This window comes from Corvus moneduloides, chromosome 1, assembly GCF_009650955.1.
Source record: "Corvus moneduloides isolate bCorMon1 chromosome 1, bCorMon1.pri, whole genome shotgun sequence".
Taxonomy (NCBI): Eukaryota; Metazoa; Chordata; class Aves; order Passeriformes; family Corvidae; genus Corvus; species Corvus moneduloides.
The window spans coordinates 67,769,918-67,795,316 of record NC_045476.1 but is presented as its reverse complement, the minus strand read 5'-3'; the positions used below and the strand labels follow the sequence as shown (position 1 = coordinate 67,795,316).

Sequence of the window (25,399 nt, the reverse complement as noted above, 5' to 3'; positions counted from 1 at the left end):
AATCCCTTGAGGACTGCTGAACTGGGTTTTCAATGACCTTTGGGTCTTTCTCAGCTGTTCTATGGGAAAAGTTTAGTAGGAGCAGCTTGCTTTTTCTTGTTTGTTACCAAGTTTTCTCCTCTCTTCCAAGATGTTTTAGGACCTCATAGTTTTTTTAGGTGGATTATTAGGTAGAAAACCAAGTAGTATTCATCTTCTAATATGTTAAGCACTTCATGATTGTTACTGGATATTTACATTCTGTAATTTTTCTTTGTTGTTTTAGAAAGTGTAGCTGAGGAGGTATTCAGACATCACCTGAACATTGAGATGCTAAGAAAAGATTAATCTGCTTTTGATGCCAGTACTCTAGAGGCAGTATCTATTAACAGCAAGCAATGGACACAATACTTAGAGTGAATTTATTTTGCTATTCTTTAGACAGAGGAGAGCTTCCAAAGAAATGTCTTCTAAATTCCTTCTTGTCACACACCGTCACTTTCTAGTAGACGAGTTTTTTCCAGTTTTTTCCCCCAGCAGTTATATATCCTCTTTGAGTGTGCAGTGCAGATTAGCCAAGGAAAGTGAATTTATGTTGCATTATCTGTAGAGTAATCTGAGAGTAATCTCTCCCAGTGGTCTCGTGACTTTGGAGCACATGCTTCAAGAAGACTGCCTTTTCTAATACTGGCCTGTTCTTGTAGGCAACTATGAAGGATATCTGAAACAGCAGGTATTCTGTTTGCTACTGTATGAATTTCATTTACCTAGGAGTTTTCTAAACACTGCTGCAAGGATATAAATAGCAAACATCAGATTGTAGCACAGTCAGTGAGGGATGCCTTATTGTCAGTCTCTCCAGGAAAATCCAGAGATAATTCATGAGTTCTGAACTGAGCCCTTGGCCAATGACTCATTTTTGTTCTATTACTTCGAGCAGTCAAATTTACAACCCAAATGAGTACACCTACAGATATTATTATCTTTAAAAATCTGTAACAGGCTTGCTGACTACAGCTTGTCTGTTCATAGTGAGTAGTTATGCATAATCTTTTTAAATTACCAACATTATTAATTACTTTGAAAGATTTCTTCTAGCAAAAAGTAGATAACTTCTGTGCCATATGACTATACTTGCAATAATCAGCTCCCACAGGTCAATTAAATGCTTCAGGCTTTAGTCAGCAAGCAGACACCCATCACTGCTGCATGTACTTAGATGGAATGGAAGTTATTGCTTAATTATTCCATTTAAGACTGGATGGAAAAGGGGTCATTACGGGTTTAAAGCTTTACTTTCGATTTATATGGCTTAGAATTATACTTACAAAGACAAGAGCTTTTCTCTTTGCATAAATTAATTTAAAATCATAGACTTTTGAGTGCTCTTCAGAAAGTAAATGGGATTCTGATTAATTTTAGTTCTGCAATTGCAGGACTTAGTAATGAACTAAATGTAGACTGAAATCATGAGGAAGTTGAAGAGATCTTCTAAAATAAGTGTGAAAATGTCAGATGGATTCGCTGTACATGTGTTTCTTCTTTTATATGATGCAACCAAATGTTTAGGTTTCCAGCCTGTATCGTGAACTGTGTGCAGTGCCTCCCTCAGCCTTCTGTGGCATGTGTTCAGGGGGTGAAACCCATTATTCTAAAAGTTCAAAGTTGTCAGTGGAATTCTAGGAAAGCAGGGAATATGTGGTATTACATTTTGTAAAGAAGCAGTCTTTCTACTTTCAAGTGCTACATTTTTGTGTCTGATTTATTGCATTGCATCCATATGTACAGCTTATGTGCAGCTCCGGTACACTTGTACTGAGGAATCCCTGCATTCTTCAAATAATTAAATAATTGTATATAATGTCCTTCTGTTTTTAAACAGATTCCTTTTGACTAAACTGATGACTATTTCTTACATAATCCAAATATCGGATGTATGCAATGCAAAGTATTGAAAGACAGCAGTCTTCCTGCTCTAATTTTAGTATTTCCTAGTGAGAATTCTGTCCTCACTATCCATTTACCCTTGTGTACTCTACAACAATTATGGTCTTTAAAGAAAATAATTCTCAGAAAGGCTGCATCAGTTTGTCATAAAATTAATATTTATTTAAATTATGGGGTTTTGCTGTGCATTCACTGAAATTCTCTTTGGAACACATTGAAGTTCTGAATAGAGTTTGCCTTTCTATCTGTTTTTCTTTTCAAATTGTTTGTTTAAACTGATCATTTATTTTTAACTGCCGCAAGCAAATGCACAAGAAATAGAAATCAGTTTCAAACCCTGAATGCAGTAAAAACAAGTAGGTGCTGCTTTGATCTTGATTCAGACTGGTTTTGTGAAAACGTCAACTGTCGTTACTTGAGATATCTTATCCCATCTTAACCTAAATGACAAAAATGTTACTCAAACTTGAGTGGTGAATGTAAAATCAGTTTTACTGTGTGGTCTGTTATTTCAGTAACACACACATGAACAATAATACAGTATTTTCAGAATTTCATGTGAGAATTAGTGACTTCCAGCTTGCGAGTGCTCAGCTGGAGCAGTCAGAAATGCAAAACACTGTCACTATAACCAGCAATTGTTGAAGGCCACGTAGTGTCCCCCAGTCAGCTACATACTTCAGGTCTCCAGATCACGCTCAAGATGGCTTTGTTTGTCTATAATTTACACTGTTGCTGTAGGATATAAAATTGCACTGGCCGAATGAGCTGCAGCAGCATTTCAGAGTGCTTTGTCCAAGGAGGAGAAAGTGCCGTTTGTGTAAAGAGCAACCTGTGGAAGAAGGGGGATTAAATCACCTAAATGGAAGTTTATGAAGATCAGAGGCATGCTTTCTTTAAAAATATAATGCAATGGGATTAAAAACAGAAAGTACCTTATACTCAACATAGCTAAAAGGATTTGTTAAGGACAAAACAAAACAATAAAAATAGACAGCTCCATGATATGACTCAACTTGATTTGCTTAAATCAGACCACCCAACCACGGCCTTCTCCTGGAATCGCATCTTGTATACAAAGCATACATATTTACTGTTAACCTCTCACTGACTTTAGATAACATTTCTGGACACATGTATATTGTAACCTGGTTGCCAATATGAACACCTCAAGATATTTTCTTGAATAGTACTGTAGTGGCCACCCAGTGAGCAGCCAGCTCTTATCTGTAAAGCCAGTTTGAAGAGCAATGGCAGCTCTGTGGTAGATATTAGCTGACACCTTTAAACTAAATCTTTTGCTTCACTGATCATCAGTCTCTGTGTTAAACAAGCCAAAAAGCAAGCAGATAAAGGAGAGATTTGAGATTATTGTAAAAACTGCAACGATAAAAGGATTTGCCAGTTCAGAGTCATTTGCCATTTGCTGAGGATTCAGTGTAACCACAAACTGATGTTTGCTTTACTGTCATTTCTCTTTATTTTCAGCCAATGTCCTGTGCACCATTCCATGCATAGCAGAATAATAATTTTCTTCCTAATGCCCAAGGCAGCTGGTGTGTCTTGAGTAAGAAGATTACATTTGCAATGGCAAGACAAGTATCTAAACACATTAAATTAATCTCCCAGTCCTCATATAATTGAAGAACCTGGTTGTTGAAATTTTGCTGTCTGCTGGAGAATTTCAAAACCATGGCAGGGCTAGAGTCAGACTCTGATGGCCTCACAGTTATATGGTTATCCTTCATGCAAGTCACAGTGTAACAGAGGGCCCAGGTGGCAGGGACAGAAAAAAATCCTTATTACTGTATCCGCCAATCACATTCACACTGGCTTCCTCCTAAGAAGAGACTGCAGCATCTTATACTGAAACAGAAACTGTATTTTAAAACATTTCCTTAGCTGTTTTTCTTCCCACTTTAAAAGTTGAATGTATTATTACCTCTACAAGCAAAAGGGTGCATTTCCTAGTACCGGCAAAAGCATTGTATAGATATAAGCCCTCCTAACAGTCATTCATGAATAATTAGATCTTTGTGCTTCTGAACTACTTTGCTTTTTTTTTTTCCTATCCTTTACCCCATTTTTAACCAGTGTAGAATAGTATAAAGATGAAGGCAACTGTGACCAATGTATTTTAAGTCTGTCTATAGGAAGAGAAAGGCTACCAATGCCCTGAACTGAGTTCCCTTTTCCAGTCTAAAACCTCAGCAAGGTATTTATTTAGATGTTCCTTCTGAATGGTGAATTTCTTACTCTTTGGACACCAGAGAACAAACAAAGAAAATCTATGAAACAAGTAGCCCAAGGGGAACCGTGTGGGGGTTTTTTCCAAGATGCCTGAGGATTAGACTGTATTCTGTCAATTTTTTTTTTCTATGCAGTTTTTTTCAAAGAATCACTAACTTTTGAAGTGCTAAAATGCTGCAAAACTGTTAAACAATTTAAAGTGAAAATAAACAGCAGTTTTCCACATTTGCCTGACTTCATTATATTTGGATTTTCTATTCATGCCTACCATGAGATTTCTTTAATAGCTTCCTGAAGGATCTGTGTTCTAGGAAAAGTATGTGTCCCCTTCACACTGTATGCCATATTTTTGATCTTGCTGCTAAAATTATAGAATGAATTTGTATAAAAACAAAATAGTTAAAATGAAGCAAGAACAGGTATATTCTAATGCCAAAATAAAAACACATCCACATAAAACTAGTAATTTTAGTAGTGTAGAAACTAACAAAATAATGACCACCCAAACACAAGAAGGAAGGCTAGAAAATGGAAAAGCACTCTCCTTGAATAACAGCTTGCCCCTATTTTACAGATGGGAAAACTGGGGCGCGTAGAGAGCTTAATTGATTTCCCTAGTGTCACCCTATAAATCATTGATGTGACAAGGCCTAAAGCTGATTCTCTCTGAGAGCTGTGCAGCAAACTCTTTGCCTGACTCTCTTCAATAAACAGATTCTGAAAGCATGTTCTCTTCCATGCAATAATTTATACTTGATGCATGAGAAGCCTGAAGTACGAGCAGATAATGCTATTTGATCTGTGTTTTGCAAAAAGCCCTTCCAGATACTCTGTTCTACTTGATCAGCTTCCTTCATAAACAGATTTTCTGTTGCTGACTTCTTTCCTCGTTCAATCTCCTTTCTCTTTGTGTAAATGAAATGGCATATCCTCTCTCCCAGGTTCTGCATTTATTTCATGCTTTCTTGAGTTTGGATCATATAACTCATCTCAACCTCTCTGAGACGCTAACCTCTTCTTCACTGAAGCTGGGTCATGAATAATTTCCCAGAAAGTGAGGCATTACCTTTTCTTCAACCCTGGAGCAGAGGGAATATCAACTGTGTGCAATTATTACCAATAAGGGTAAACCTGTTAGGCCCTTTCTTTGCAATGGACTCTTTATATGAGAGAAAAATTACTGCATGACTTACCAAGACCCCTCATCTTCTTTGCCTCTGTATGAAGTCCTTGTTTTCTTTTAATCAGTCCCATTTGTTAATGTCATTCATAAATACTGGACTTTGGCAGCGTCAGGCTTCTCTTGCCGTGAGGATTGCTGGGTACTAGTAGTCATGAGCCTTTCCATTTCCTGCCTTTTCATCTGGCTGTCATAAAAGGAAAAAACCTGGGAAAAACCTAGAATTAATTCTTGTTTTAGGAGCCTTTTTTTCGCCTTTAGAAGGACCATCAGGTCACTTGTGGCACACATGCTGGCTTATCTCACTGCATTGCAGCTTGAAGAAGTTTATTTGGGAAAATGTTTGGCAAATCTATTACATGGTCAGAATTTTTATGACAGAAGTTGCAAGATGTATTTTCAAAGTGCTTGAAATACAAATGTGACCAGTTATCTCATACTACCTGAAGAAATTCTGTCCTTTATTATACAGAACAAATGAAAGGGCAAATATTTCCTTTATCAGAAGCACTCTTCAGAGTTTAACAGTATTCCTTAAAAAATATAGCAAAATCTCTACTCTCTCTACTGGCATTCAAGCATGATGGAATAGCAAAATCCACTCTATGAACTGGCAGAGCTTTTTTGGCAGACATGTCTGTAAGTTGTTTTAATTCATGATCTTGAAAACCAAAAAGCAATATAAGGGTATGCCCAACTTCATGTTAATGGTGAAGCTGCTGATATTCACAGTTAAAATGTTGATTTGAAGGTTGAGTGGAGTTTCTCACTGGACAAAAATTGCCCTTTAATTCTTCAAAACCAGTGCAATGCCTCTGTGTTGCTGAGTTCTGTTGCCACCATTTGCACAGTTTTCCATTACCAATCCCCATCATTACGGTAATCCCTGTCAAGTTTCTAGAGCCTAAAAAACCTGTGTGACCCTGAGGTGTTTGTATAGTCTTTGACATATTACGTAGGAAAGATAGTAGGATGGAAGTGCAAATATGTGGAGATTCACTTGGATGCAGGAGATCTGGCTAAAATTTTATGTTAGCTAGAACTGATCAAAATAACTAGTTTATGTGAAGATATGACCTTTTTTTAGTGTGCTGAATTGTGGTGCCATTTCTACCACATCCTTTAGGAGAAAGGAGCAGTCCTAAATCTTTTTAACCCTGAGCCTTCTATTTTTGGACAGTAAGCTTCATTCTCATTTCTTTCTCATTATAGTATGCTATAATAATACTCCAGACACCATGCTGGCACTCTTGACAATATTTTTTTGCTTGGGCAATACGAAACTTCCATCAGCCCAGACCTGTTCACCAGTATAGCTGATGAACCCAGCTACAGCTACTGTGTCAAGCAACTTCATCTTCATAATTTCACAAAACAGTGTAAAATCTAAGTATCATTCTTTTCTCCTGTCTTACATACCTGTTGTATGTGATCACCTCACAGAAAGTAGCTTATACTCTTCTTGCTGCTTCTGACATAGAGGTAAAACACAAATGATGCAAGGCCGATTTGGATCCAGAATTCTTTTTGGAGAATTCATAGCTAGATGTTAAAGAGGGACTAACAAGACCTAGGCCTGGATAGATTTTGTGCCCCATCGCAGTTGTTTAAAAGGCAATTTCAAGTTAATTTCTAGCATTTTGCCTTTGGAATCTGGTAGTTTATGGTTTTGTTGCCTTTACTGGTGTACAATAGAGGGAGAGGTGTAAGAGGGGAAAGGGGAGTAGATTTTAAAAATGGAAAACAGTAAGCTGCATTTTTTTTCATGGGGGCATCACTTCTCTTCCATGTTTGGATCATTGCAACATGGAGGAAACTGAAACAATGGTTTGTGCTTGACTTCTTGCATACATGAGACATGTTCACATACATGAGAGTCCCTTCAGGAACAGAACAATTTTCAGGGAAAATAAAAAGAACAACTGTCTTAGGCCAGGCGTGGTAGAAAAGTATAATAAAACTATGCGTTGAGCAATTCAGTAGAAGGAGGAAAGAAGCCAGGAGAAATCTTGCTGCTCTTGAGTTCTTAGTCTCCACTTGCTCGAGAGTTCTTCTCAGGGCTGGGAACATTGTTTAGTCTTACTCAGTTTTTTCATTCCAGTCAAGTAAGGGGAAAATAATACTCAGAAAGGTGGGAACACAGAAGAGGAAAAAGGGCAGGGTAGGACAATAAAATGCTGTATCCTATTGGCATTCTGATATGATCCAAGATGGAGCAAAGGCAACGGCAAAAACAAATATGTGAACTTTTCTCACAAGTATTTCTACATAATTTTGATACCTTCATGAGTCAGGCTTTGAGAACATTAGAATACAGCATTTACAGCAGTTGTGGGAATACAACAGTGATTTCTGCCTAGTGTGCTACATTCATTAATACATTTCTTTTAATGAATGGTGATTTGTTTCCTGTGCCTCTGATTTTCTGTTGCATTTTCACTGTGATTAATGGGAGATTACTTACAGAAAGGAAGGAGCATAAACAGAAATTTGAAATATTTTTTCCTTGGACAATTGTTGTATTTACATTGCACATTTCTATTTGTATTTGCAGACTTTTTTCACAGAGGCATAAGAAAATCCTTTATTCTTGAGGCTCTCTTTCACAGCTGTCAACCTCCTTTGTGGATGGTCTGCAAAAATCATAGTGATAGGCAGGGCCACTCCTTCCTTGTACGTGTTCAAGACTGCTGAACAATCTGTAAATCTCCCTCTGAATCCCCATTTTCATGTACACTTAAATCACCCCTCTTGCCATACCTACAGAGAGGGTTAAAAAGATCTGTCACACAATTGCTGATCATTCTTTTTCCTAGTTCTCTCCTGTTAGCAAAGACTTTGTACCGTAAGATGTTTCAGGCCTGTCTAGGTATTTATTGTTTAGTGTGTATGTCCAAACCATTCCATTGGCTTAATTGAAAAGATAACCAGTACACTTGGTGTGGAATTGGAAACCTGCTAGGTGAGAGCACAATAGTCTGATTAGTGATGTGATATGCACAGAACTACAGACAAAATATTTGACACCACTGTAATTCTTTGTATTTAAACAGTTTATAATGTGGTCTTAACACCTGTGTTATGTTTCTTGTTGACCTCAATAATTAATTTCACTTGCAGTTAAATTGTACAGCTGGTTCCTCTTTCTGTCATGTTAAAATCCAGCGACAGGAAAGGGTGTTGCTGCTTAATTTGAAGGATTGTAGAAATTCCTAGTGTCTTCCAATTTTTAAGTACTTCTTACTGTCTGAGCTATGTAAGGGCTTTTTTAAAGAGAAAGTTTTACAGAGTGGCGTATATGGTGAAGAGAATTTACTGAGTAGTCAAACCTTCAATCTGACATATTTGTTCTGATGTCATGCAAAAAGTAGTGTGCTCAGGCATACATAACAGCACCCAGTTGAGGTTCCTGTGCTAACTTTATGCTTATCCTTGAGAACTGAGTAGGTTATGGAGAAGACATTAGAAAGTTCCATAGTAGTAATGTCTTTCTTTTTGTTTTAGAACAGAAGTGATTTATCTTGCTATTTTCTTGAACTGATTTCCTTTCCTTGAATGGATAATAAAGAATTGGTCAGAATTATCATTCTAGTGTGCTAATGAGGAGGTGTTTCTTTTGCTTACCTTTTTTAGATGCAAATAATTGGCATTCAGTTTAAAAATAGTAAAATGCATCACAGCTAGTTTGACAGTAGTTGCTATTAAATTCTAAACAACATAAAGTCACACTACATTTATCATTATTTAATGACTCATTCACTTTAGTCCCTCTGTAAGCCCTTGATGTTATTTGTCATTCAGCATTATGCCACTAGAAGTGTCAGCAGTTCTAGGGTCTTACCTTGCCTTATACTGAAGAAACCCCCTGGAGTGTGTAATTTTTGATCACATAGTGTCTACCTTCAAAATAAAAGAAAATGGTATCAGTATCCTATCCTCATTAACATTAACAGGCTCTGATGCTTTTTTTTAGTAGCCTGTGATTTGTGTAGGCAAGAGGAGTTTTTATAGAAAAGAAAGCTGATACATATTTATACCCTTTTTTAAGTCTCTCAGTGCCACCATTTTGTATTCTCAGTTAATTAACTTGCAGCAATGTTATGTTACATGTTTTGTGTGTTGTTAAATGTATAAATGTATTAATAGATATTTTAATAGATTTGGGGGGAGAGTTGGGTTTGGCTTTGCATACAGGGTCATTTTGGACCCTCGTTTCTCCTGTTTTATCCCATCTGCTCTCCCTTTGTTCTCAGATGAGATGAACAGAGAACATTGGCCTCAGTTGTAGGATGAGCAGAAAAATCGTAGTGATATTTTGGAGAGAAGTCAGGCTTTTCTTGCAGCCTTTTTGGTGTATTTGATTGAAAGATATCAGACTACAGATGCATTCTAGGAGCACCCAGTCTTACTGGGGGGATACCAGCATCATGTGAGGCGAGACAGAACTGACTCTTGATTCGTATCAGTGCCGTGTTCACTTTGTCATCTGTGTTCTCAAATCCAGTATTTTCATCTATTCTTAAATTTTTCCTGCTTTGTTTTGTCTGTGAGGAAGTAACCTGTGGCTCAGCCTGCGATTTACTGAAGTGATGCTTACGTTGGGGCCTTTTATTATTCCTGGCAATTCTCTCCCACAGCTGCTGATGCTGAACACAGCCTTGCGTCCGTCTGTGCTCCATCAGCACCCTTCTGACAGAGCCACTGCTGAGCACTTCTATTTCCGTCGTGTAGGCAAGACTTTAGTCTGAGTAAACAGTTTGGTATTGCAAGTTCCTGAGCAATTCCTGGAGAAGTTATTTGATAGGGTATTTACCAAGCTGATGTATAAATTCTCATATAACTGATACTTGCCTGGGCTTATGCAGCTGTTACAAGAGATCACCGAAGCAGGGATTGCATATTGTTGCCTTAGCAACTACCACTTCATATTGTGCTTAAATCACTTGGAAATACGCAGTGTATCTTAAGGAACTGCTTCAAGCAAAAACACCCAATCTAAATAATTCTAAATAATTTCACAGAAGAAGCATAAGGATGGCCTTTCCTAACAAAGACCATCATTCTTTTAAGCTTGGTTGCCTCATTTCACTACAGGCTTAGCTTGTTATTGGAAAAAAATAAAATTTCAAGAACCCAAATATTTGTTTATTCATGTCACCATAATCCATCTGATTGCCAAATTGGCTGGAAGTTGAAAATATTTTTTAAAGATTCTCCTAAAGGCCATCTTCTATTCTATAAAATCAGCATTGATAGTATGCTTTCCTATACTTTTATTTAAATGTTAAGTTTTCTTAAGGGTAGACTCTTTGTCTAGTTTCTTTTGTTTTGTTTGTGAAATGCTATGGATGTGAAAGGAAGACCTTAAACATATTTTAGACCTTCTCAGATGTTTCTTGTTCCTATTTTGAGATAATATTTTTATTTAGATGTTTTCTGTAGGTATTTGCCACAGTTTTATGGGGTTTGTTAGATGATTTGAAAAAGAGTGAGGGAGAGGCTTTTGTGAGTATTAAATTAAGGCAGTTGCTTGAGTGGTTATGCTACCCGATAGTCTCAAATACCAGTTTTGTACAGAGTATTTTATATTGCTGTAGCAACTTCCCCACCTCTGTGGCCACTCCTCTGTGTAACAGTCAGAGTTGGATTTTGCATGTGTGGAAATGCATTTCAGAGAGCTCAAGAAAACAGTGTCTTAGCAGCGATGTGCCGGATCCAGACGAAAGCCAGTTTCTGACACCTCATCATTTTGCTGCTTAAGCCAAGGTTTACAACAGAAAGATCCAGTGAGAGAATCCTCTTTCAGGGGCAATATGTATCTCCCATTTCAGAAAACTTACTTTCCTTTTATAATATTGTATGCAGTCAATGAAATTTAGAAATGTAGTATGACAGGGTTGTCAACATACTACTTTTATTACCCCTTTTCTAGGCAGTGAAAAGGAGAGACAAGCAAAATGCAAGCTTACAGAATTTAAAAGGAATCAAGATATTTTGAGGACCAGTTGTCATTTTTAGGTCACCGCTCACATCTCTGAATATAATTTTCATCTAAGCTGCATGGCAGGGTTTGTATGTGCTGGGAGAAGCTACATTTTCCCAGCAGGAGACCAAATCAGAATGAAGCAGTCAGATGCAGGTGCACAGTAATAGAAAGGATCTATTTACCCTGAAGCGTGAGCAGTGGGCCAAGAAAGCAGAAGCAGTCTACTTCTATCTGTCTATCTCTCACCTCTTTCTCTCCCTACCTTTTCCCTCCCCCATAACTATGCCAACAAATTCGTAAGGGGACCAAAGAGAAGGTGTTCACTTGCTGTTAATGAGCTGCAGTGCCTTCTGCTGAAGGTCTCAGGCACTTTTTTGTTATGCTGATTGTGTATGATTAGAGCTGGCTGTCTTTTAATTTAAACCTAATCCTTCCTTCCAGCTTGCACAGCCTCAAGCCAGCCTGGAAAATGGTTGAAATAGTTTTTTCTGTGGGCATCTGTTGCCTGTGTCCATTCTGAATTTTGAATGATGCTGTGGAAAGAGCAGTGTGGCTGAAGCAAGTGTGCCTAAAACAAAATTTTAAAAAAGACATTTGCCTAGGTAATATTTCATAAGTCATACTTTCTATGCAATCTTTTAAAAACAAAAAAATCTGCAGCTCTGTTTAAAGAAGGGCAGTTTGATAGTGATAATTTAACAAATTCAGCTGTATTGGTTGATGGTGAAATGAGACACTTTGCTGAACATTGTCTGCTTTTCTATTGGGTTTCCAGAGTTCACTAGTTAAGAGCTGAATACTTTCCTGTGTGTGAAGACAATCACCCAGTGGTGTTTCCAGGGTTGAAAAAACCCTGAGCAATATAAGTACAGGAAAAACACTGAGAATGTTGGTTTTGTTGCTAGTTAGTGGCATTGTAGGATTGAGGCAGCTTTGTCTAGGTGTGGGAGGAGGAAGTAGGAATACACGAAGTCCATGTAGTGAATACAGCTGCTTGCTCTGCAGCACTGGAGTGGTCAGGTTCTCTGTTTCTTTCCTCAGGTGTAAAATGGGCCAGACACATGTTGTAAAGATTAATCTGACTGATTATTGTATGATGTAAGAGATATGGAATTCTAAATATTCATGTCACTCTGTTACTGTCTTTCTGTGCAGGGTTATGCACTGAACATAACATAATAAAAAAGGAGGCATTTACCCATCTGGAATTGGACAGCAGCTGTAACATGAACCTTAGTGAAGTGGCAGCTGTCTATGCTGTGTGCTAGAAAAGTATATTTATCGCAGCATAAAAAGTGCCATGCTCAGGAGCTGAACTATTTTAATGTTAACTGCTTTCCAATATCCACATTTAAATCCCTAACAACTTTGTAGAAGAGCTCTAAGTCCATGCTTTGTCTCCAATACTACCTTCACAAAGGGAGGGGTGTGTACACCCTAAATTTTGGAGGAGCAGTGCTGCATAGCAGAATAAAGCAGTAAAAAGGAGATTTCTAAAAGAAATGTGTTTTGGTATCATCAAAACAGGACCATGTCATAAGTTTCCAGAAACTCATCTCTTTTACAGGGAGGTTGTGGCACACTGACTTCTCTGTCAAGTGTAGAAAACACCTACAATATGTAAACAGAAGACCTAGAGAATGCTTAATTACAATTTTCAAGAAATTTGGCTTCTATTTACAGAAGGATTCACATGATTTATAAAAAGTAGGTCCATCAGGTTTTTTCTGCTTTATAGTGAAGAATACAGTCTGCATAATTACTAAAATTTATTCAAAATAATTAGACCACAAATGAAAAATCAGAAGAGAAGTAAACCAAAACTGATGTAGAATAAACACTTTCTACATTGCTTTTGCTTAAACTTTGTTATACTTAATAAAGGTCAACTATGCATGTTTACCAGAAATATTCTATACATCAGAATAATATGCTAAAACATGCACACATAAATTGTGATGGTGTGTATTTTTCATTGCTTGCTTTATGACGCATTTAAATAACAAATACAGGAAAGCAGATTTTTATGTGGCTTCCAAGCCTTGTACTAAGTATGTTCCATAATGATTTGGGTCAGAATCCAAGCCAGCCTCCTTCAAGACAGATGGAGACATGCTTACCAATTCCACTATGAATTCAACTTAGCCTGAAGGAGGCTTTGACCAGTGTCTCTAAATCAGTGGAGATGCTGCATGGGCAGTGTGCTTTCTTCTATGGGAGAAATACAGAAATACAGTGGTTATTAATTTATGGTTTTTTAGCCAATCAGAGGCTCTTAAAAACAAAGCTGATAAAATGCAGGTAAAAGAATGATAAGGAAATGTTGAGAAAGTTCCTGGGCCACATGCTCTGGCTGTGCAATCGTAGTCTTAATTGACTAAAAAAAAAAGTTAGGGGGGTATGCATTACCTAAGTGTAATCACAGCAGGCACCACAGTTGACGTTACGTAGCAATATTCTGTCAAAGCATGTAAAAAGGGACCGTCCTTGGCATGCAAACTGTTCTAGAGTTTAAAAATCAGTCTTGTATTTTATGTGATTCAGTCAGTTTTGGTTTAAAAAAGAAACTTAGTTTGACTGCAGCCAAGAAGGATTTTGGCCATTTCTTGCTGTTCATTTATTTTATAAAATCAGCCAGCTGGAAAAACTGCTTTTCGTGGTTTCCGGTAAAGGAAAAACTGAGTTAAAGAATTATCATGTCAGAATTTCCTGTAGGATAAATGAAAATGAAATAAAAGTTCCTAAGTGATTTGATTACTAACTCTGAGATTTACAAACTTCCTGGTAACTGTTGCAGTGCAGGAAGTGATCAGACCAGCGGTGATTGTTGCACTGTTTTTGGTGAAAGCAAGCTGCCCTCCTGTAAGTTATGTGACCAGTCCACCTTGGCATGGGGGAGGTTGCTGGGCAAGGTTTTTTTGCTATCATTCATAAATATTTTCATAATGTCATCCATAAAGAAAAAAATAATGCTTGGGAAACCTTTCCAAATTGAGATGCCAAGGCTGAGTTGCCTCAGTTCCAAATGCTTTGGCAGAACTGTAGTTCCCTGAGAACTCATGTGTACCTGTGGAAGCAGATGAAAGAATAGGAATAAAAATAAGATACTGAACTACTTCTGCTGCTACATGCCTGAAAAAAAAAAATCATCAAAGTTATTATAATTATAACTGTTATTAGATATCATGTCTGGTTTCTGCATATTTAAATTCTGAGAGAGGTGAAACTTAGGCACTTAGAGATCCCAGGGGAATAATTGCAGAAATGATGACATATTCCACTTTTCGAACAAATTTCAATACCAAAGCTGCATTCTGCGTACTTACATTTCTTCTTAATTATACTTGGATGCAGGATAGATAGTAATTTTCTGTCTTACAAATGCATGTAGCCAATTAGTCTTGTAGATCATGAATACGCAATGGCCTAACTCATTAAATGGAATTTTCCTTTACTGTTGTTATGGCAAAAGAGTCTGCAAATAGCTGAGTATTGTATCTCTCTGGGAGCTCAGCCTTGGCCAAGGCTACAGATCCATAAGTTCAGCAAATGGACAATTACTGGGTTTACTTTTTGTTCCTTACAGTATGCCATGCGAGTCTTCGGTGTGTGCGTGTGTGTGTGTGTCTGCATGTACTGTAAATGGGTATAGGCTGTTTGGCTCCTCTGAACGTCTGGTCCTCAACTTAAATGCCACCATTCTGATGCTATGTGATGAATTCAGTCTTCCTGACTTCCTCCCATTCCCAAGAAATTCTGAGCTCAGAAGCTCTCCCTCTGGCCCACTGAGACGTGGAGACCTGACCTCTTTTGGCTCCTGGAGGCAAAGATGAAAAAAACTGGCAACATGTCTCTGAAGAAACCACAGCTTATATCAAATGATCTAACACAGGTGTTCTTTTCTTCTTCCTCTGATTTTTTTTTTTTTGCATAGTATGCTTACCATTCTGTCATCTGAGAGTATGAAGATAACACATGTAGCCTAGTCTGCCTCACAGGCAGGGTTCATAGCCACGATGAAGGCAGTCTGTTATGACCAGAGAGACCCAGGGAACCACAAGACAGCTGAAAAATGAGTTATAGACCCAATATTGCTTCAAGCCACTTTTGCTAAATTTCAGTGTTGGTAAATAATAAATACGATGTGAGGACATGACTTAGTGATTGGCCTTGGTGCTTCTCAGTGGTAGCATGTTTGCCCAAGGGTGAATGTTGCTTATCTAACACTCTGTCCTCCTCTTTTTCATAATATTGCAGGACATCTGAGACTTCAGCACTTCAGTGCTACAGCAGATGTTGAGTTGTGATTTTTAAAAGCTGTGGTCTCAAATATTGTAGAAGTAACAAAACCTCTCAGTTTAGGGGAAATGTTCTCTGTAGTCTTATTACTGGAGTAGTTATGTCAAGTGCCTTATTGACATGTTTTGCAAATCTCCTCCGGGGATTTGAATTTAATAACTGTTTCCTTGAAAGTAATAATAAAAAAATCCCATACTGTTGGTAACACTGGATTTTTACTAAAATTTGAGTATGTTTTATCTGTTGTGATTTGTAATTGCAGACTTCCCAGAGAATGGAAATTCTAAATGTGCTATAAACAAGTCTTAAACACCTCTTAAAAGTATGCAGAAATATACATATTTTCTACTATTAGGATTCTGTTACTAGGTCTGGAACTCAGGGATTTTGCCCCTTCTGCTGTGTACCCCACAACTTGTGGTGCTGGGGAGTGAAGTCTAACTGCCTTTGGGGAAATGAACTGGGTGCTCGCTGTCTCCCTTGCTTTCCAGGGTTTACTGTGGGAATGCTCCAGATAAATGTACGAGGAAGGGAAGGCAAGAGTTATTCTGTGAAGTCTTTCTGTTTAGCAAGTGGAGAATTAGATATGTATCATGTGTGTATCCATATATATGTCTGTATATATATATATATATATATATACTGTAATGTAGATGTGACATTGCTGTTTCAATTTCTTAAAATTCTATTTTCTGCCATTAACTGTAAGAGAAAATTCTAATCTTATGTTTTACTGCTTGTACCTTAAAGAGTCAAAACGTTATTACCCACTCTGCATCTTGCTGATTCACATGGAACTTACTATGGAGGTCTTAAAACTTGTGTGTAACAGCTGCCACTAGGATGTGGTGGGAGTCTTTCAGGGAGAGGGGAGGGGAATGTAACTTTGCTCATAGATATTCAAACTTTGGAGTAAATTGTGAAACCTTTTTGAGTCTCAAAATAGTAATAAAAGCAGTGAGTAAATTTAACTTGCTAGACAGTTGTAAATTGCAGAATGCATTTGTCAAAGAGTTTGGAAATAATCCAGAGCACATTTAGATGGAAAAAGTAGAGATGGGGTCAGACTGAAAATGTGAGCTAAATGTCCTTCCAGGTTTGCAGAAATTAAGCTATACACTTCATCATAAACTCAGTAATGGACAAGACCAGAGGTGTTATGTGGGGGATTTTGAACTTTGGGGAAAACCAGATTTTGTTCCATATCTGCTTGGCCCCTAAATACAACTGATTTGTCTTGGCGTCTTCGATTTAACTTCCATTTAGTTTTAAAATTGGTGCTTCCTTTAAACTGTGTTAGTGCATTTGGAATTTGGGAAGTATAATTGAAGTACAGGTCTTTTCAGATCAGTGTTTATTTTGCCTTTAATGTGTTGGGTCTGTGAGCTGTTAAAACCTCTTCTTCTTGAGTCTTTGTAATATGCAGTGTTGGCTCCACTGTCATGGAAATCAGTGTGATCTCATACAGCAAAGTGAGATCACCAAGTGGGGATAAGGAGATGCCCTAGCATTGTAAATAGCAAGTGTGGCTTTTAAAGAGAAGATACCTTTTTGGTGATGTTTGCAGAATTTTTTCATTAGGTGGATGAAGATGAATGGACTTTGTTCACATCTGACATTTTTATTTGCTGTCATATTAATAAGTAAAAATCAGTTTATATTTCTGAACTGGACTTTTGTGTTAGGCTATTACTCCCTCAGTTCTAGCCCTCGATTCGGACTTTAAACCCTGTCAGTTTTAGACTCTTGTAAATAGAATGTTCTCTACTCCACTTTCTTGCTGATACAGAATTTCCTCAGAGAATTTGATTTTTTTCTGCTAAGGGCATTTGTTTGTAGCTGCAGTTCTCTTCTCAGTATAATTCATTGGTTTTGCTTTCTGAGTCGTCTCTTGTCTTCTATTTTCCAGGTTGGTGAGAGGCAGAGAGTTCTGGTAACAGAAGAATCCTTTGACTCCAATTACTATGTTGCTCACAATCCTTTCTATGAGCAGGTACAGTTAAATAAACCAAACAACATCTTTTGTTTTATCTTTGCTTTCTGATAATCTCAGCAACACAGTGTGTCAGGATGAAAAAAAAAAAACTAGTAAAGAAATAAGAAGCATTTTTCAGGAAACATGTGACCATCAAGACTTTTTTATGAGATATTTTGTTTCTGTATTGTAAATATAATTTACCTGAAAATATGTTAAGAAATATACGGTGGATGTTTGACTATACAGCGTGGTTTAAGAAGCTGTTAATTATTGGGGTAATTTTAATTTCTGTGTCCCCAAAGCATTGATTTCTGAATAGTTCAGTCATGAAAATTTGCATACATCTTTCTGAAAAGTGTTTCAGGCAATGCAGTTTGCAAAAAAAAAAAAAAATTCTAACAATAGAAGGGTCAGAAACTTTTTTAGATTAACACTTCAGTGTGATATGTTGTATTTCATAGAATCACACAATGTTTTGGACTGGAAGGGACCCTGCTGGCCACCCCTCTTTGGATGCAGCCCAGGACATGTTTGGCTTTCTGGGCTCTAAATGCACATTGCTGACTCACGTCCAGCCTCATCCACCAGCACCCCCAAGTCCTTCTCAGCAGGAAAATTCTCACTCTTCGTGAGTTCTTCTCCCAGTCTGTACTTATGTCTGGGATTGCCCCAACCCAGCTGCAGCACCTTGCACTTGGACTTGTTTGAACTTCATTATGTTCTTGTGGGTTCACTTCTCAGGCTTGTGTAGGTCCTCCTGAATGGCATCCATTCCTTCTAGTTTTTGTCATTTCCTTCTCTGTACTTTCTGTAGATAAATTCTTGCCACACAAAACCATCTTTGAGCTAGGAAGGAAGTACAACATCTATTTCACAAAATTGTTATTTTTGCTCAAAAGCCAATGATTTGCTTAAAACCAATAAAATTGGCTTTCCTGAATCATCATGCTTTTATTCTCCATTTTCTTGCACTAAGCTGTCTACAGTTTGCTTTTGTTGCCATTAGGTATTCAGTTTGCTGAACCTGGAGAGACTATTAAGGATGGCTGTGCTTTCTTCTGGTTTTGGGTTATGTTACAGCATTTATTTATTATTTTTTTCCCTTAGTAGTAAGTAACATTGCTATTCTTGAAATATCTGTTTCTGTTAGATATCTGGGTCATTAATTTTTTTTCTCACTTTCTCCTTTTTTTTTTGATGAATCTCTTTTTTCGTTACATATCCAACTTCTGTCTAAGTCTTATGTATCGCTGCTCCTTGATTTTGTCGCTTATCAGTCCGAGTTGAGGAACATGGTCTTCCACATGGAGATTAAAAAGAAATTTCTTAGGCTTTTTTGTTCAATGCTTGTTTTATGGAAGCTTTATTAAAAGAAAAGTAATATGTACAGGAAAAAAAGTGTTGATGTTTTGTGGTGTGTTTTTACAGCACCTAATACAGCTCATGAGTGGGACTGGTAAAGAATTAATGAAATACAAATGGTCACGTAGGGAATCATTTTAAATTCTGTTTGGGAAGAAATGCTTTCCATTATGAAAATGTAAATCTTTTCCCTAAAATCTTACATGTGGCATGTTTCACAAGGATAGTATCCTACTGCTCACCCAGGTAAGCACAAGAATCAGTGCTAGTAACTAAGATTAATAGCAGTAAATTCAATCACAGTAAATTGAAAACCACTCTAAAGTCTAAATATCATATTATATATTACTGGAAGTTGAAGCTCAGAGTCCTGGTATAGTGTTCTGTTAACTCAAATAGTTATCAAATGTGTTCTGTCTTCACTGAGGTCATCTGAAGGATTTGCTACTAGACCCACGTCAATAGAGCTTCAGTGGCCGACTTTGGTGGAGCTGCAGCTGACATTTGTGGAGGCTTAGGTGATATAGTTTACATTGAACAGAGTAGTCTAAAGTGACCAGAGTGCTTTGCCAGGTCAACAGCCAAGCTGAAAGTTTCTGCTGGTATAGCTTAGTTTCTTAGAAATACGGTTAAGGATTTTTTTTCTGAACAAATACTTATATCAGAAAAATATCTGAGTGTATGCCAAGCCTGGATGCTTGGTTGTTTACGGTTCCTCACAGTTATTTTAAGTAACCTCTTCCTTTTTCTGAAGTTGGGTTTATATTTGGTTACTGCCCTTTTGCATGAGGAGATAGAAGATTTACAGAGGTCATGAGCCCAGTGATATACTCAGCTCCCTAATTTCCCTTTGATTTAAATTTGCCCAAGATGAATTACATGGGAATAACTGTGATCCAGTGACATTGTAACACACTCTCAGCATTAGGATCCTGGTTTTGTGTTTGGTTAGTCTCAGCTTGCCTGTCTCTGAAAGGCAAAGATGTCTGCTTTTCTTGGAAGATGCTTAGGAAGCTCAGCAGAATCCTGGGATCTGGAAACACAGTCATGAACACCTTGAGCTTTCAGGGAAGAAGGGAAAGCACTGGTGGGGATTTCCTCCAAGGGGGACGGTTAACAGTTGTGATAGGTGAAAATGAAGAGGCAGTGTTTGGCAACAAAAGGCCCTCCAAATGTGGGTGGCACAGATTTTTTCTCTGAAAATCCTCTGCACATGTAGTCTTGAAAATTAAGCCATTTTAAGGCATTTCAATTTCAGCATCAAAGAATCAAGATATAAAGGTGCAATCATTGTCTTTGAAAAGCTCTACTCAGCCCTGGTGAGGCTGTGTCCAGTTCTGAGCTCCTCAGTACAAGAGATACATGGAGCTTCTGGAGCAGGTCCAGTGCAGGGCAACAAAGATGTTCAAGGGACTGGAGTATCTCTCTTTCAAGGACAGGCCGAGGGAGCTGGGCCTGTTCAGCCTGGAGAAGAGATGACTGAGAGGGGACCTCACCAATGTCCATAAGCATCTGAAGGGAAGGTGTCAGGAGGCTTTTTCCAGGCTCTTCTTGGTGGTGCTGAGCAGTAGGACAAGAGGCAACGGGCAGAAACTGATGCACAGGAAGTTCCACCTGAACATGAGGAAGAACTTTACTGTGTGGGTGACCACACACTGGGACAGATTACCCAGAGAGGGTGTGGAGTCTCCCTCTCTGGAGAAATTCCAGAACTGGATGCAGTCCTGTGCCATGTACTCTATGATGACCCTGCTCAAACAGGGAGATTAGACCAGATGACCCCTCTGAGGTCCCTTCCAACCTGACCCATCCTGTGATTCTGCTTCAAGTAAATGTGATTAAATAAGTCCCTGTGATTCAATTTTTTCGTTGTAAACAGTGTAAAAAATGTAATTTAATCAGGAAATTACACTACTTTTCTTTTTCAACTGCTTATCTATTTTAGAGCTGTTTTAACTCCATTTATTCTTCCAGCAGGAAGTGTTGCTCCTGTATGTAGGGCTCCTTCTTTTTAAAAATGCATGACCTAGGAACATGTCTGTTATGTGCTGTCTTTTTTCTGAAGTGGGACTGTCTGATATCATAGTTGTGCAAATTCAGGAAGGGGTGGCATTAGCTGCTGACCCAAGAAACACACTCGTCTATTTTTACAGGCATTCACTGTCAGTCATGCATCTCAGCTGTGAAGGATCTGCACAATCAAAATAAAGGCTTGTGCAAAGAGAAACAAGGGTATAATTTCTGTCCTAAAGCCTTTACAGACTCAAAAACTGTTTTTTTTTTTTTAAATGTCATGGGATGGACATGGAAATAGGAAACTATGCAGCAGTCTGTTAGAACCGTGTAGTACAAATGCCCTTGGGAACTGTTCGGGTCTGGATTCAAAAGCTGCAACTCAGGCCCAACTTTATCATCAATCAAAAAACATGACTTAAGGAATCGGTTGGAGTCGAAAAGAGCTGAGCTAACACTGCAAAGCTCTTGAAGAATGCAAGCTGGAGATCTTACTAGTCAAGTGTGTCAGGGGCTGTAGTGTACACTGGTGACTAAAATGTTTAAGATTTAGGATTTTCTCTGATGTTTATCAAAAATCTGTTTCCTAAGTGGATACTAGAGACTCTAATGTTCCTTGTGGTATTTAGTAACAATGTCTTTATTTTATTTGAAAGGTTCTTGTGCCAAAGGATCCTCTGTTAATGGGTAAGATGGTAGAAGTGAATATTTATGAAGCTGGGAAACATTTTATGAAGGGGCAGCCAGTATCAGATGCCAGAGTTCACACTGCATCCATCACCAGACCGTTAGCAAAAGGAGAAGTTTCTGGTTTAACAGAGGTGAGTAAAAGACATTTTCTGCTTTACTACGCTGGTAAATCCACAGCTGTTCAAGCAAAATGATTCCATGCTATGTATCTGTTATTATTTTATAGTTCCCATTTATATATGCAGGAAGCTTTAATCTGACAGATTGAAATCTGAATTCAAAGTATGTTTTTGCTGATGCCTGTAGCTTTACTTTGCTGACTATAAAGGCAATAATACACTTGTTTCTTGTTTCAAGATGCAATATGGAAAAAGAACTCACTAGAATTGGAAATATTAAACACCAGTAATTATATAATTCAATGTAGGATGAATCAGTTTACTTTTCTTTACAAAGCTGTTTTTTAAAAAAATATGTATTGATTACATATCTGTTAAAACAGGTCTAAACACTATTCAGAAATCCCAAATTAATTGATGGGTAGAGATATGGAATACTTACAATATATTTTGGAAAAAGGTCAACATCTGATTTAGTCATGTAAAGAAAATGAAACTCTTAAAAAAGAGATCTGATTCTTATTTTACACCTCAGTAGATATGGCTGTTAGCCAAGTATTCTCATACATTTCATGGAGCTCTAGTTGTAAAAACTGATGGAGTGTGAAATGAAAATGTGTATCACATTTCTAAGCATCATTTCATGTCCTTTCTCCAGCACTGTTGTTAGGATCTCCAAAAAATATGTAGCACATGGAAGAAGGATAATTGGCAGTTTATCAGCCATATTACTGCTTTTACAGTAAATTGCTGACAAGTATTAAAGTATAGACATACCCTTGTTTATGTTCTAAGTAGTCACATTTAAAATACATCATCAAGGCATACCTGAGGTGACCAGTGTTAAGCTAAGCTCCCTGGTCTCTTGGATAAGCCTGGCTGTGGAAATGTAGAGCAGCAATAATGCACTCCCTGTAATGCACCTACTGTAATGTGTTCAGCAGATCATGACACTTAAGCACAAGCACATTACTAAGCTCTCCATTAATACTGTCTGTGTGTATGCGTATATTGGCCTGATAACGGTCTGTAAGAGATAAAAAACAGCCAAAACCTTCAAATTGTCTGGTTGGACTGTGTAGCTATTTAAACACAGCTGATTTTTTCATCAGAACATTTTTTTTTTAATAATCTTCTGGAACAGAACCAAGACTGTCATTAAACTGAGTATGTGCTGCCAGAAGCTTGTAGATGGGGACAAGCAAGCAGACTCTTGACTGAATTTTTTTCTGTTAAAAATGAGGGATAAAATTATTAAAATCAAGGATACTGATAATTTCCATAGGGACTCATTGAGATACATAGATCTGGTCCTGTCCTTTGGATAGGCATGAACAAGTACTTGGAATTCCCCTGTAAATGGCTGCAGCAGGCAAATGATAAGGCAAATTGCTTTTCCTGACTTTCATGGTTACCAGTGCTCCTTCAAGGGAGTATATTATTTATGATTGGTCCACTGGAAATGTTAGGAACTTCTGCTTAATGGAAAAAATAGAATCTCAGTATTTCAGTAAATGGAACATCCTTAGTACATAGAAGCTGCAGCTGAAAGCTTTTAATCACACTTGGCCAATGTATAATACATACAACATGAACTGAAATTCTTAGTGGGAAGTTCATCCTGAAAAATCATACATATAAATAGCAACTCAGGAACTTTCTTTAGATTTCCAGGAAAAAAGAGTCAGTTTACCACAAAAGTTAGCTTGGGTTTCTGGCTGACTGCAGGATGCAATTTGGGTTGCTCTGTTTGGTTGGACTGCTGGGAAGCACTTCCTGCTGCGTGTGCTCAAGACATGTAGTTCCAACTAAAGATGCTTTGAGCAAGATAAAAGGAACAACATATGAGGGTCATGTGAACCCTTTATAGCTTGTTACATGCGTGGATGGCAGGTTGGGGAAAGATGAAGGAGGCAACTCCGAACGGATGAATTCAGATACTCCCTCAAAAGTAGCAAAATATCTTGGATCTTTAATAAGATCCCAAGTGTCTCTGCTAGGTTTTCTGCAGCTTGCAGAAAAAGATAAACTAAAATCTTGGATAAATTTTCCACTGTGCACACAAATGAGCAAGAATTAAGGTCTGCTTACAGTTAACAGTATTTTCATTAACTTGGATAGGACACAGTGTTTCAAAAAACGTATTCAAAAAAGGTGTTTCAAAATCCATCACAGCTGTACTTCTGTCTAACGAGGAATGCTCACAGAAAGAGTGAAAGCTTTTGAAACTAGTTTTTAAGGAAATTAATCATTTGAGAGTACCATCATCTGAGGATGTCAAAGCAAGTCATAAACTCATCCTAAGCAAGAAGATACTTCTTTAGATGCTGCAAGAAGTACTCCAAAGGATCAGAGCTTATCTGCAGATGTGTGCTCTCTTTCTCATCTGACACATAATCCTGAATAATTTTTTCTGACAAATTCAGAGGGAGCACCACAAGCAACATGTGTATCTGAAGGAACAGTTGTAGGCCTTTTTTTACCATTTCGGCTGCATGACTCTGGCAGCAAATTGGTCCAAAGAAATAAAAGAAGTAGGTTGCCAACTGGAGTCAACAGATTTGACTGAAAAAGAGGGAATGCAAAATGCAAAAACACAAAGGACAATTTAGAGAGTCCATGAAATATTCACACATTGAATATCTGTGACAAATAAGGAGGCAAATATGTACAGAATTAATTCAGAGTATTATTAGCATTTCATGCTTTTTCAGCGTATTAAGAACACAGCTATATATATATCCATTAATGTACTAATGATGTAGAATGTCTTGCAGTTATTATATTCTTTAAGGAAAACACTGTAACCAAGTAGATGGGCTTAGAACAAGGTCTTGACATTCAGTAAGGTTAGGGTCTGTGGCAGAATTTGGGACAGGAAGGACAGAATAGTCTTGGAGTCAGCAGCTTGGGTTAAAAACTGTCAAAGCAATCAGATTTAGTGATTGTAGTGGACATACTAAGTAGTAAAATGCATTTTTTACTTCAGCATGAATTTTTTTATAAAAGCCACTCAAAAGAGAGTGCTGTCTCCAAGTGCCAAAATTTTACAGGGAGGCTATTTGGGAGGGGGCAAACACATTTGGAAATCTCAGTTGACTGAGATCTACTGTAGACTGACTTGGGTTTAAAATGTGCAGTTGCTGATTTAGTAATAGAACCGTGTTTAGAAGACATACATTGCAGAGGATATACAGGTGAAAGTTGAAGTCAATGAAGCATGAACACGCGTAAAGGCATTTTTTTATTTGGTTCTTGTAAATCTAGCATAGGATGTATGTGAACTGGACATTAAAAAGTAGTGGCAGTAACCTTAAAATGAACATTCAGACAAAACAAACTTGTCATGAGTTACTAACCGCAATTACAAAGATCAGTGAATAAGTATTTCAAAGCTTTGATCAAGATTTAGTTCTGTTAAGTTTCACAGGAACAAAAAGAAGATATAAATGCTGTAGATGTTACATCCTTTCATTGAGGCAGGCTTGGAGTTGACAAAGCATTAAGGGTGCACTTCAGCATTTTGAGATTCAGAAAAGCAATTTAGCATGTCTTCTATGGTCTTAAGCACTCTGGTAAACTTGTCTTTGAGGACT

The 25,399-nt window shown here is 37.7% G+C and overlaps 1 protein-coding gene across 5 annotated transcripts in view; it reads left to right on the top strand.

Annotated features, from left to right (window-relative positions):
• Positions 1 to 25,399, top strand: part of CDKAL1 (CDK5 regulatory subunit associated protein 1 like 1) — a 396,424-nt gene that overhangs the window by 346,098 nt on the left and 24,927 nt on the right. For all 5 annotated transcript variants that reach the window (XM_032114324.1, XM_032114315.1, XM_032114332.1 and 2 more), the window contains 2 exons: positions 17,551 to 17,634; positions 21,651 to 21,815. In XM_032114324.1, the coding sequence (XP_031970215.1) occupies positions 17,551 to 17,634; positions 21,651 to 21,815 (249 nt within the window). The remainder of the gene's footprint in view (positions 1 to 17,550; positions 17,635 to 21,650; positions 21,816 to 25,399) is intronic.